This window comes from Pogoniulus pusillus, chromosome 32, assembly GCF_015220805.1.
Source record: "Pogoniulus pusillus isolate bPogPus1 chromosome 32, bPogPus1.pri, whole genome shotgun sequence".
NCBI lineage: Eukaryota > Metazoa > Chordata > Aves > Piciformes > Lybiidae > Pogoniulus > Pogoniulus pusillus.
Genome location: NC_087295.1, coordinates 6,554,741 through 6,567,828, shown reverse-complemented (window position 1 = coordinate 6,567,828; position 13,088 = coordinate 6,554,741). Strand labels below are relative to the sequence as shown.

The following is a 13,088-nucleotide window of genomic DNA, read 5'->3' as shown; positions in this document are numbered from 1 at the left end:
AGATCCTGGCATTGCTGCAACTTTAGTTGAGAATGCATTTCCTATGCAGCCTTGAGTGTTTTCAAGTTCATGTTCTATCATTGCTTTCTGAAACTCCATTAAAAGTTCTGACTGGTAAAATCAGTGTTCAGGCTACTAGCCAAGAGTGCTAATTCATCAAGTTCTGAGAAGAGATGTGCTCTGTGCTTGCTATGCCTTGTGTACATCACCTAGGATAGCTTCTCCTGTTGGAACATAACCGGAGGTTTGTGTAAGCAAGCAGATCTGCTTTCAGTTGAGTTTGTCTTCCCTAGTTGTTATCTGTGTATTGGTGCAGACAACAGGAAGAAAATGAGTTGGAAAAAGGAAAAGTTAGAGGCAACTATTAGAGTCAGAAGCAACAAACAGTTCTGAACTATTGTGCACAACTTCAAATGTGGAAAAGGTGCACATAATAAGGAATCACCTTTTACCCCACCACCAACCTTCTGTGTGTAAGGAGATGTTTTGCCTTGCTAGATGTTTGCTTTGTCTGGTTACCTGGGTGCAATCTTATATTTAGTCATGTAAGTGTGCCACTTGGCATGGCAGTTGAAGTCCACCTTCCCTGCTTGTTGCACTTCACTTTTTCAACATCAAACTTTATCCAAGCTCTTAGGCAGCACAATAGGAACAGCATGAACTGTAGGATTGAGCTGTCAACTCTTCTGGTGTGTCCTTACTTCTTTTTGTCTCAGGCTTTGTTGTAGTAGATTGGTATGATGGGTCTTTGCAGAGACAGAGTGCTGCTGGATCTGTTGTTGCTGTCACATCAGCCCTGGGTTAGGTGCTGGAGAGATGAGAAGACTATGGCTAGTGGAAAACTGTACATTAATCTATGACCCCATGTCAAGACAGAGCTGTTCAAAATGGACTCTTTACCTCTCCATTTGAAGAACCTTTGTGGACATGTTGTGGCAGTGGCAACTTAAATGCTGCCCAGAGCTAAAAATTGTGCAATTTCCATGGTGAGCCAAGCTTTCTATGTTTGTTCTTTCAGAGGGCTAGAGGCCTCATTGTAGGGGGAATGGTGGAGATATATTGGCATATTTATTAAAGGGGTTTTTTTTTTAACATGTCATGCTTTTCAAGGTGGAAGAGAGGAAAATTTCGTTTCCCTGAGATGGAATTTTTTTTGTGTGTATGAAAGATTGTGTGGGGAAAAGCTTTGCAATAGCTGTGAGAAAACCCCAGTTTATCCCCTGTAGATAGTCCCTCTGGACAGTGTGGGGTTTATATCTCTTTTTATGATGTGTTTTTGTGTAATTCCAACTACCATAGCATATATATGGATCTGTGATATTTTAGGCACAGCTGTATAACATCTAATATGACCCCACCACCCCAGTGTTGTTCCAGTGACACTTTCTTTTCACACAAACCTGCAATGGATTTCTCTTTTATCATGCTCAGAACCACCAAAGAGATCTCTTCATGGTTCAATCTGTTCAAAATTTTATGAGAGTATGAAAAGTTGTTCTTCAATGTGTAAGAGATGACTTACTTGGGTGAAAATCTTTCAGTGATGCTTGAAATTATGAGATACTTGTTAGAGAGGGTGAAATCAGGGTCATGGTACATTAGAAAGTTCTTGGTACTTGAATATAATTGGATGGGGTTTTGTGTGTGAGGGGACATGCATTGTGGTACCCAAATGATGCTGAGAGTTAGTCCTCAGTGTTTAAGGTAAGGATAGATCTTTAAGCTGAAGTAAACCATGTCATCATGTAGAACCAGAAGTATATCTGGATATGGAAAAGGAAGCTTATTAAATTGGGGCAGCCTTCAGGCTTTCCTTGGTATTTATCTGAATACACCTATGTTGCACTTCAGTACCTTTTAATACACCTTCTGAGAACACTATTAGAGGGAAAATGAAAGCAAGGAAAGAGATTTCAAGGAAGAAACAATTACCAGTATAGTCGTCACAGAATTGGTTTGGTTGCAAAAGACCTCTAAGATGATAGAGTCCAAACATTGACCTAACACCACCATGGCCACTAAACTATGTCCTGAAGTTCCATATCCCCATGTTTCTTGAACGCCTCCAGGGGCAGTGACTCCTCCACCTCCCTGTCACATTATTTCTACATTTAATTGATTACTGTAGGTGACCCTGCTGTAGCAGTGGGGCTGGACTAGATGATCCTCAGAAGTCACTTCCAACCCTTACCCTGCTGTGTCTGAGATTAGGGTAGTAACTTGAACATGTTTTTATTTGCTGTTCCAGGAAAGTATTACATAGCTGGCACAGGTTGCCCAGGGAGGTTGTGGCTGCTCCCTCCCTGGAAGTGTTCAAGGCCAGGTTGGATGAGGCCTTGAGCAACCTTTTCTAGTGGGAGGTGTCCCTGCCTATGTTGGGGGTTTGCAACCTTTAAGGTACTTTGCAACCTAAGCCATTCTATGATTCTATAACAACCATGATCATAGCACCCACTGCATTGACTGATGGCTGTTAGACCAAACCAGACTAATTTTCAGTTGTCTTGATGCTCATGTGGTCAGTGTGTTTCATGTTGACTTGTAATAGTGGGAGAGGATTTTCGCAAACATGAGGTGCACAGATGCAGGTCCTGGAGGTCTGGGAGCCCGGCACTTCATGACAGAGCTCCAGAGCTCTGAGGCCAAAAAAAGGCCAAATTTCAGGGTTAGGCAGAAGGCAGAAAAGAAAGCTGTGTTTTGGCATCATCTTAGAAGTCCCTGTTCTCTGGGTTGTGTTCTTTTTATTATTCATGCAGCTAAATACTACACAACATTTATGCATCTAAACATAGAATCATCAAATCAACCAGGTTGGAAGAGACCTCCAAAATCATCCAGTCCAACCTATCCCCCAGCCCTATCCAGTCAACTAGATCATGGCACTAAGTGCCTCAGCCAGGCTTTTCTTGAACGCCTCCAGGGACAGTGCCTCCACCACCTCCCTGGGCAGCCCATTCCAATAGCAAATCACTCTCTCTGTGAAGAACTTCCTCCTAACATCCAGCCTAGACCTCCCCAGGCACAACTTGAGACTGTGTCCCCTTGTTCTGTTGCTGGTTATCTGGGAGAAGAGACCAACCCCATCTGGCTACAGCCTCCCTTCAGGTAGTTGTAGACAGCAATGAGGTCACCTCTGAGCCTCCTCTTCTCCAGGCTAAACAACCTCAGCTCCCTCATTCCACAGGAAGTATGAGTGGTGTTAAAACATGTGATTGATGATGTAACTTGGAAGTCAAATTCAAAAGTATTTTCTCTTTCTTGGTTTTCTTTCTTTAGAGCCCAGTGAAGATAAATCAGATCAGCCTGGATGAAAGTGGAGAACACATGGGTGTCTGTTCAGAAGATGGCAAGGTATGCCAAACCCCTTTCTATATTTATTGAGGCAGCAGGTAGTCCTCAGGAATACACTTGAGGTAATTGTGATACCTGTGGAGTTAATTCCTGCATTTGGGACCACCGCCTTGCCCATTCATGTTGAGAACTGAGCTCACGTTTGAATAGTCAAAATTAAAGTCAAATATATTTTGCACAAATGTGTAGCAGGAAAAGTAATTACAAGAATGTCAATAATGTAACTGGTATTAAGCTGATTAACAGCTGTGGCAGGAGGACATGTCACCTTAATCATTACTGCTGTGCCAGTTATACTTCAGTGACTACTCTGCTGTTCCTGCAAGACAGTAGTTTAATGCCTTTCTGCTATAAATCCACAAAATTGGATTTTGTGGGCATGATTTCTGTGGGCTGGTGGTTTTCATTTTCACACACGTTATGAATGTTTCTCTTGAATTATAGAATCTTTTGATAAGCAATCATAGTTTATCAGAAGAATAAAGTGTCTTACAACAGCCACATTAAATAAATGTAAAATCAATATATGTACAGTTTCCTAAAAAACTGGCACCTACTTCCTTGACTGAGGCCATAGATCATTTGTGCAGTGTATAACTAACAATTATCAGTGCTTCTCTGGAATGTTGAGCTGTGACATTTAGTGGTTTTGGTGATTGATTTTCCACTTATTAGAATGTCTTTTTTGTTTTTAAGTCGATGGCAGTATTTTCTAATGTGGGTTTTGCAGTGATGAAACTCTAATGCACAGGGTGTATTTAAGCATCTTTTTAAATGTAATGCTCAGATACAAATGCAGTGCATTAAAAAATCATTTAAATCATTTCTCAATATCTGTTTGACTTACTGAGGAGAACATTTCTTGGAGAGTAGACTTCAGGGGAAGAGGAATGTCAGCAACCCTAACAGATGCATCCAGTTCAGTAGAAGCTTTATAAATTGAAAATCAAATTGGATTTTGCAGAAGGCAAAATGGGGAAGCAACCCCTTCAGACTGTATGTGCTTGTGGTTTTTTCCCCCCCTTCAGACTGTATGTGCTTGTGTTTTTTTCCACCCCTTCAGACTGTATGTGCTTGTGTTTTTTCCCACCCCTTCAGACTGTATGTGCTTGTGTTTTTTTCCCCCCCTTCAGACTGTATGTGCTTGTGTTTTTTCCCACCCCTTCAGACTGTATGTGCTTGTGTTTTTTCCCACCCCTTCAGACTGTATGTGCTTGTGTTTTTTTCCACCCCTTCAGACTGTATGTGCTTGTGGTTTTTTCTGCCCCTTTAGCTTAGACTGTATGTTCTTGTGTGTTTTGCCTTCCAAATAGGGTGGGTATTTTTCCCCCTCAACAGGCAGGCAGGCAGTTTATGTATCCATGCCTTTTGTTTCACAGAGATATCTTGATGTCAGTGTCTTGACACAGTAATTGGGATACTAGTGCCTATCAAAGTGGGATGTAGGATTTTACAGCCTGTGAGAAACACAGTGAGAGTGTCCTAATTGTCTAAGCAAGATAAGGGAAGGGTCAGTAATTGTGCAAGATAATAAAAATGTTGAGCTAGCATTGCTGATTTGGGTGTTTTGAAGAGTGGGGGGAAGGAAACTCTTGCTATAAGGGCTTCTTGGATGTGACTTTGGATTACTGACTCAAAAGATGTGTTTTGCAGCAAGACTACATTTTTCATATATTAACATAAAAAAATCTGTATTTGGTTTCAGAGTCATGCAAAAATTTGTAATCCTTGCTCTGCTGTGGTTGTATTTGAAAAGATGCCAGTACTTGAAATAATGAATCTGTCTTAATTTAGTCAAACAGCTATTCTGCATCCAGCAGGTGACATTACATACTATATAGGAAAGGTTGAACTCTGATTCCCAATCCAGGGCTGATTATGGTCATAGTTGTCATGGTTTTAAAGAGCAGACAGATGTAACTTTACTCCCCCCATAAGAGTAAAAGAAACCTCTCTCCATGAATGGGAAAGAAATACATAATTATGTTTCAAAAAAGATACAGAGCACAGAAATCTTTAATCCCTAATATATATGCAAGACACATGAAAATCCCCTTAAACTTTCCCCCAGCCCAAATAAACTACAATATCAAATGTTCCTCTTCACCCCTGCCAGTGCCTCTGTTGCTCTTGAACAGGCCTACTAGACTGGATGATATTGGAGGTATCATCCAACCTGTTAGATTCTGTACTCCCCCATGTTACCAGGTAGGGACTCCCACCCGAGAGAGCAGGCATGAGGGAGAAAAGGAGCACGAGTTGGCCTTGTTGCCAACTTAGAGAGAGATAGCAGAATTATGAGATTGGATAACAATATGACAGTTTCCTGAGTCCACCTCCTGGACTGTCAAGTCCCTATAGGATTTTTCAATTCTGTGCTTCTTAAACCTGTAATAATGGTTTTGATGCAGGATTGGAGTATCACAAGTACAATATTCATCAGTTTTGCATTCATAGAGTCCAGGGAGGTTGGTGAACCACTGTATTCTACACTGAAGAGCATTTCCAGGTGTTTACGAAGTTATACTTTGCACTTGACCATAAAACGTGTCTCTGTGAAGGAGTCCACCCCTGTATGTTATGTTACATGGCAGAAATTCCTGGCCAGATAATGCAGAACTTCTGAGTTCTGGATCATAACCTAATAGTGACTTTGCACTCCTTGTAGCTCTTAGCTTATGACTTCTGAGAGTGTTCATATTGTAAGAAGTTTCACACTTGAACAAGTGGTTTCAAAATCATTGTTACCTCTGACAAATAAGTAAAAATAGTGAAATCCTTTGTTTAAAAGTAAGAAAAAAGAAAATGTGGAAGAGCTTAATTTTCTTAATTAAAAAAACTCAAACATACAAAAAAAACCCCAAAACACAACAACAAAATGGAGTATAATAAAAAGACCTGTGAATTTTGAGCCAGCTGTGTTGGTGCAAATAGTTTCTACCAGCTAATGAAGATACTCACCCATTGCATGGGGTTTGCAAGGTCATCTTGTTCAACCTCTTGCAGTCAACAGGACTGCCTACAACTGGGTCAGGCTGGCCAGGGCCACATAGAGTCTGATCTTGAATGTCTCCAGGGATGGGGTCTCAACCACATCCCTGGGCAACCTGTTCCAGTTCTTCACTGCTCTCATTGTGCAGAACTTGCTTCTTATGCCCAAACTAAATCGCCCCTGTTCCAGTTTTAATCCAGTGCCCCTCTTCGCATCACTGCAAGCCCTTCTCCAGCCTTTCTATAGATCTCCTTCAGATACTGAAATGTAGCTAGAAGGTCTCCCTGGAGCCTTCCCCAGCTGAACAGCCCAGATTCTTTCAGCCTATCTTCAGATGAGAGGTGCCCCAGTCCTCTGATGATCATATGTTCTTTAGACCACTGGAAGTAATTTTTTCGATAGGCAGAAGCCTACTTTTCCATATCAGTATGGATATAATATGATGGAGGTGGAAACTGTCTTCTCAAAGGAAGGCCAAAGGAACTCCTTCCTCAGAGCTGTGCTCTTGTCTTTCTTTTCCCATTCTCAGACTAGATTTGGACTAGCTTCATTGGCTGGAAGAGGGACATAGCAGCACAGGGTGATTCTCTAACTCTCTTCTTTTTGAATGACATCCAGACCTAATGACAAAACCTGTCACCTCTATGATTCTATGTCAGATGTGGTCAGCAAGTGCTTTTGGAGCCACTTGCAGCTTTTTCTATACTGCACATTTGGCTCTTTGAAAATCTTCCTTGCCAATGGGCACAGCTGCAGCTGCTCACCACTGGCATGGAGAGGAACAGAAATCAAACCCACTACCACTCTATTATGACCACCAGATGGACTTTTAAGTGGAGAGTTTTGGTGCTGGAGTAAATAGAAAGAGAAGCAGACTTGTAGCTTTGGAATCATGGAGGGATTTTTTTAAGGTTAGTTTTTTTACTTAATTATATTCTGCACTGAAAAATCTGAATCTGACTCCCAATTCTGCTGAAGCTCACTTATGTCATCACATGACAGCAATGTCCTTTGCATCCTTACTGGCTTGTAACTTTTTTTGTATGAAGAAATATGAATTCTATTGAAAAAAAAAAACCAGGTTCCTATCTGCTGTAGAGGCATGTTTAATGCCTCTGACAACATTTATGTTAAGGATATCCATAAAGTATTATACTGGTCATGTTCCAAGAAATGTGGCTTTTAAGTTTAAAAAATGTGTTTGTTTTCTTCACTTCTGGTGACTGAAGACTGATTGCTACTTGTACATGTCAAAGCAAAGGACCAGCTAAGTCTGAATGAAGTGATGAGTTCTGGATATTTAAAATCAGACAGTACTGGCTAAATGTAGTGGACTCCCATCATCATTCCTTTTTCCAGCTACCCAAAACCATTGTGGGCTGAATGGACATAGAAAGTAGAAAGAGAGAAATCCAATATAAGTTTGTAATATTAAAAAAAAAAAATCACTTTCTCTCTGAAGAATAAAATGCATTAAGAAGTAATAAACTGTTACACAGTGTCCCTAGAGTAAACATGATAGCATATATTTTATGCTGAGTTGTTTTTAGCTCTTTAGTTAACTGGCTCCATTTTGTTTTCATACTCTTAAAGGAGTATAACATTGCCATATTTAATGCAGTACTGTGGAAATGGTGAAGGCAGTGTAAGGCTGATGGTGATTTTGATGAGTTTTAATTTGAGAGGGATGTTTTGGTGGTGTTTTGAAGATTCTGCTTTGGTGGGATTTGCGATGTTGTGTTTTAATGATATCTGTTCTATTTCTTTCTCCTTTCTTAGCTCTGTCTTATTTTCTCTTTCCTCTGCTTGTGACTTGGTTTGTTCTGTTGCACTGTATATGCTGTGCCAGCTGATGAAAACAAAAACTCAGAAAACAAAATCCTCTAGACATCAGCCTGAAGGTTTCCTCGGCTTCTAGCCAGGCCCAACTCAAATACAACCCTTTGGTTGACTTACATAATCACAGCTTTGTGATACATCTCACTGTCTCCAAATATTGATTTTCTAATCCTTTGGAGCAGTAGCTCAGCCCTGCACAGTGCATGCAGCAGTATTTTTAAAGCGTGTTGTTAGAGGCAGTATATTCACTAATGAGTAATGGACAGAGCTGATAATGCTGCTTAGGAGTTGTATCCAGGAGACAAGCTTGAAAGGGAGATGAGGTGGTTTGAGATGTTTTTAACTTCACTGAGACTGCTGAACTTTCAGGCACTCTGAGGATGGCTTTGGTTCTTCTTGTAGTTTACCTGAAGTCCAATTTTTTTTTCACTCTGTCTCCTTGACTATCTGCAGGAATCTTGCAGGTGCTCATCCTCTGAACTGATCTTTTTAGAGCCATTAAGCCACACTTTTTGTGGCCCATTACTAGGGTTTACTGACTTGGTTCTGCAGATCTTTCTCCTGTAGGGTTTTTTGACTTCTGTTGCTATTACTTGCTGGTTTTCTCCCTGAATTAATGACAATGAGAGAGAAAGAAGTAAGGTTAAAAAGTCTCCTAAATCGCTGGGGCTAATTTGTGAACATGCAGACTAGGGGGATTTTATCTTTCCCAGAAAATAAAGATGAGTGTCTAAACCTGCCTAAGAACCTTCTAAAGTGAATTTGCTGTCAGATGCAGTTTTCCACTGATTGTTTGATGGGATGCTCTCTTTCCTCTCTTCTCCCACCAGCAGTGTCCATTCCTGCTGGAGTGGTTTTGTTCCAACAACTTCTGTCAGTTGGTGGTAACCTGTTAAAATTATGATGAAAATGAGCCCCAAAGGGAGTTGTCTCTACAAAAACCTTCAGAAAGCCTATTCTTTAGTTACAACATTTAAATCTAACAGTATTTCTTAACACTGGGTACTTCTGCACCCGTTCTGGAAGTAAAGAAAATGTTTAAACAGCTGTTAATTCTCCTGACAGTAAAAACTTACTTTTCTTGTTGTTTTGGGCTTTTTTTTTTTAGTGTTGAATCTTTTTCAGGTGGATTAATTCTGATAGATATCCTAATGACCTATAGTGCTGACTACTAATTGTTCTGAAACATCAACATAGATGAGAAGAGAGGAATTTTCAGAGAAAGGCATTTCCCATCACCATGGAATAAAACAGAGTAGCTCTGAATGCCTTTGGGAGGAGGAGAGGATGCCAGGGAACATATGGACTTGGTGGTTTTCAGGCTGGTTTTGCTTCATTGTCACAAATTTTTTATTGTGTAAACCCTGTGTGGGCAGAGGGGGGGGGGGGAAATTGCACAGTTCTTTCCCAGAAGGAAAGAGTTCTTAATTTATCTTCCTCAAATGTTACTATGTCACTGTGCTAGTTTGAGCCTAGCTGGGATATTTTAGAGAGAGGAATTAGATGGTAGGCTGTGAAAAGGAAACACTGGTGATGTCTGCTGCACTCATAAGCTTGATGAGATGTATAAAGACAAGAACATAAATACAGATAGCAGAGTTGCTCTTGGGCTCTGGCTGCATGCACTTCTCTCCCTAACTTGCTGTTAAACTAATCTGTCTGCTTCTTAACCCCTCCTGGCCAACTCTCCAAACTCAAACATAAGGCAAAGTCTGGGATAAGGTAGAGGGGTGGAAAGGAGGTGAAAGGGTGAGTGAGAGCCCCTCCTGGGGACTCTGGTTTCTGGGAGGGCTGTTGTGTTTCTATATTACCTTTTTAACTCGTATATTTCTGTATATATTGTAAAGATCTGCTTGTATATTGTGCTAAGCTGTAAATACAAGGCTTCATTCTTTAATTTCCAGCCACTGAGTCTAGTCTGAGTGATTTCTCTTAAATGTAGGGGGGGGGTGGATAACACCCAAACCATCACAGTTACTCTTAACTTACTTAGACCAGTATTTGGTAAACATATCTGCGCAGCCTAAAGCTAGAAGTTTTAGTAACAAAAAAACCCCCAACAACCCCTCTCCAAAAAAACCCAACAAGACAAAGCTAAAAAAAAGGAAGAAAAAAAGAGAAGGAAAAGAAAAAGGAAAGAAAAAAGGAGGAGAAGAAGAAAAGATGAAAAAATAGGAAAAAAAGGAAAAAAGAAAGTAGGGGGAAAGGAAAACAGAAAAGAGAGAGAAAAAAAAAAGAAAAAAAAAAGGACAGAAAAAAGGGAAAATATTCAAAGTATTTTTCATTGCTGCCAATGTTTAGAGACGTGCCCTAATAGAAGCTGAAGATGTCTCAGGTAACTCTGCCTTGCTACATGTGAGGTTTTCACTTTGGGAAAAAAGATATAGCTGTTAGCATTCAGGTAGGTATCTTAGTTGTTAGTGATGTACATTCACCTTTATTTGCCAAGTGGTTATTAGGTGAATTATTTTTTTGTGTTTTATGTGCTTTAGGTGCAGGTGTTTGGACTGTATTCAGCAGAAGAGTTTCATGAAACGTTTGACTGTCCTATTAAAGTAAGTGCTTGTTTTAATCTTTAGTAATTGTGTTGTCATGGTCTTTAATAACAGAAAGGTCACATTGAATCTAAATGAGAGAGAGGAGTATCACTTCTGTGTAATGTTATTCAAGTCAGTAGAAAATAGTTACCCATCTCAACATAAAAGCTTTTGATCTGGTTAGGCAGGGAGAAAGCCAATCTTGGGTTTATATGAAATATTATTGAGCTTTTCAAATACAGAAGGCAAAGTGAAAGAGAAATTGTCCTGGTTCAGCTGTTACCTGTCTCAACGTATTGCCTTCTTTGTAGATCTGTGCTACAAATTCCAAGGATTCTGCTAACTGAGGTCAATATTTTGCAGCCAATCCATACCTGCTAAGCTACCTTGGGATAAAACAGTGGGTGATGATGCTGATGTACCCTGTTTGAAGGGAAAACTTCACTTATAGTCTTCTTGAGCGATTTGTGGCACCTGGCTGCTGAAGGAGCACATCTAGTTGGTGTATGGGAAGATCTGACTTCTTAAATGAGAATATTTCTTAGAGTTAAATGTTTCTTGAAGGAGGAAATATGGTGTGGGCAAACGATTGCGTTTTGCTGCTTGGTGTCTTCTGTGTTGCAGCTGCTCTTGGTGGGAAAAAAGAGAACAAGGCTGTTAAGTTTTCACACACCTCAGATTTGATCACTTGCTTCTTAGGCCCTTACTGTTCTTACATCTGTATCTCCCACACTTGACACCTAACAGATAGGGCAAAGAGACTGTTTAAAGATGTCTTGGTGCTACAAGAGGTCATCCTGCAATGGGGATGAGATGTGTGTGCCCTCCAGGCAGGCCCACAACAAAACTTAATTGGGGTAACCCTTGTTCATGGCAGTCCTGTTCTGCTGGTCCTAATTCTGCTGCCTGCTGTGCAAGGAAAAGTAGTTGTTCAGTATAACGTGGCCCTCAGTGTCAGGTGTCTGACTTGTCACATGCCAGATAACATATTTTTTTCCTCTTCTGGGAAAAAGAGAGAAAACTGAAACAACTAGGCTTTAGTTCAGAGAAAGAACTTGGCTGTAATACTCAGCAAAGGGTTATCTAGTTTAAAAAGTGATGCGATGCTCCCTGTAAACTCTTGTTTAAGCCACGGTCCTCTCTTTCTGTTCTTTTTCTCCCCTCCCTCCAGATTGTTGCTGTCCATCCTCATTTTGTAAGATCCCACTTCAAGCAGTTTGTAACAGGAGGGAAAAAGGTAAGCAGTGTAATGAACTTCACCTGCTTTTAACCAACTTCTAAGCTCAGAAGGTAGCGTATATGATTTTTTTAATATCTACAGTGAAGAATTCTACTTTTTTCTTCTCTTTATGCATAGCCTTTCTTAATTAAGACTAATTCTGAGGGTGAGGGCTGGGGAGAAGTGTGGGGTTTTTTTAATTAAAAGTATGCTGCCATAAAGTGAGCTTCAGAGTGGAAATACTTCTGCCTACATAGTCCAAAAGAAATATCATCTGCATTTCCTAGGTCAGATTTTCTCTATTCATTGTGATTTGTTGAAGTGGGAACAGAAGTTAGACCTCAATAACTGATCTTTTACAGTGCTTGTTGGTCTTGTTTTGGACCACAAAGATGATCCAGGGGCTGGAAACCATTTATTGTGAGGATAGGCTGAGGGAAATAGGCTTGTTCAGCCTGGAGAAGATTCCAGGGGGACCTTAAAGCTGCCTTCCAATACCTGAAGGGATCCTACAGGAAGACTTGGAAGGCACTTTTCTTAACAATGTCTAGCAATAGGACAAGGGGAAATGGTTTGAGGCTGAGGGAGAGTAGATTTGGACTGCATCTTTGGAAGAAGTTCTTCACTAGGAGGGTGGTGAGACTGGAATAAGCTGCTCAGGGAGGTTGTGGATGCCTCCTCCCTGGGGGTGTTCAAGGCCAGATTGGGTGAGGCCTTGAGCAGTCGAATCTAATTGAGAGGCATCCTTGCCTGTGGTGTGGAGGTTGGAGTAGATGATTTCTGAGGACACTTTCAACCTAAGCCATTCTCTGTTTTTTTTCTTTTCTTTTGCCTTTCCTTCATTTTTTTTTTCCAAGGAAGCAACCCCAAATATCTAAATCAGTTCTTACTCACGGTGTGAGAGTTTTGGGATGTTTCAAGAGTAATTCAGGGGAGGTCTTACTGGAGTAGAATGCCCATGTTTTAAAGTATTTCTATCTGTGTAGTTTAAATCTTCTACTTAGGGTAGTTGTTCCTTTAGATGTATATTTGGTGTCTTATTGGTGTAGGGTGCAATTCTGACCTCCAGATCACAGATGTTTCCAGGTCCTACAAGTATTTTGTACCATGTTATGTATTTTTAGTCAAAACCTGAAAAGTTTGATTAGGA

At 40.5% G+C, this 13,088-nt stretch overlaps 1 protein-coding gene across 5 annotated transcripts in view; it reads left to right on the top strand.

Annotated features, from left to right (window-relative positions):
• VPS41 (VPS41 subunit of HOPS complex) overlaps positions 1-13,088 on the top strand; it is a 107,603-nt gene that overhangs the window by 35,729 nt on the left and 58,786 nt on the right. For all 5 annotated transcript variants that reach the window (XM_064169591.1, XM_064169590.1, XM_064169589.1 and 2 more), the window contains 3 exons: positions 3,277-3,351; positions 10,675-10,737; positions 11,891-11,956. In XM_064169591.1, coding sequence (XP_064025661.1) covers positions 3,277-3,351; positions 10,675-10,737; positions 11,891-11,956 — 204 coding nt within the window. The remainder of the gene's footprint in view (positions 1-3,276; positions 3,352-10,674; positions 10,738-11,890; positions 11,957-13,088) is intronic.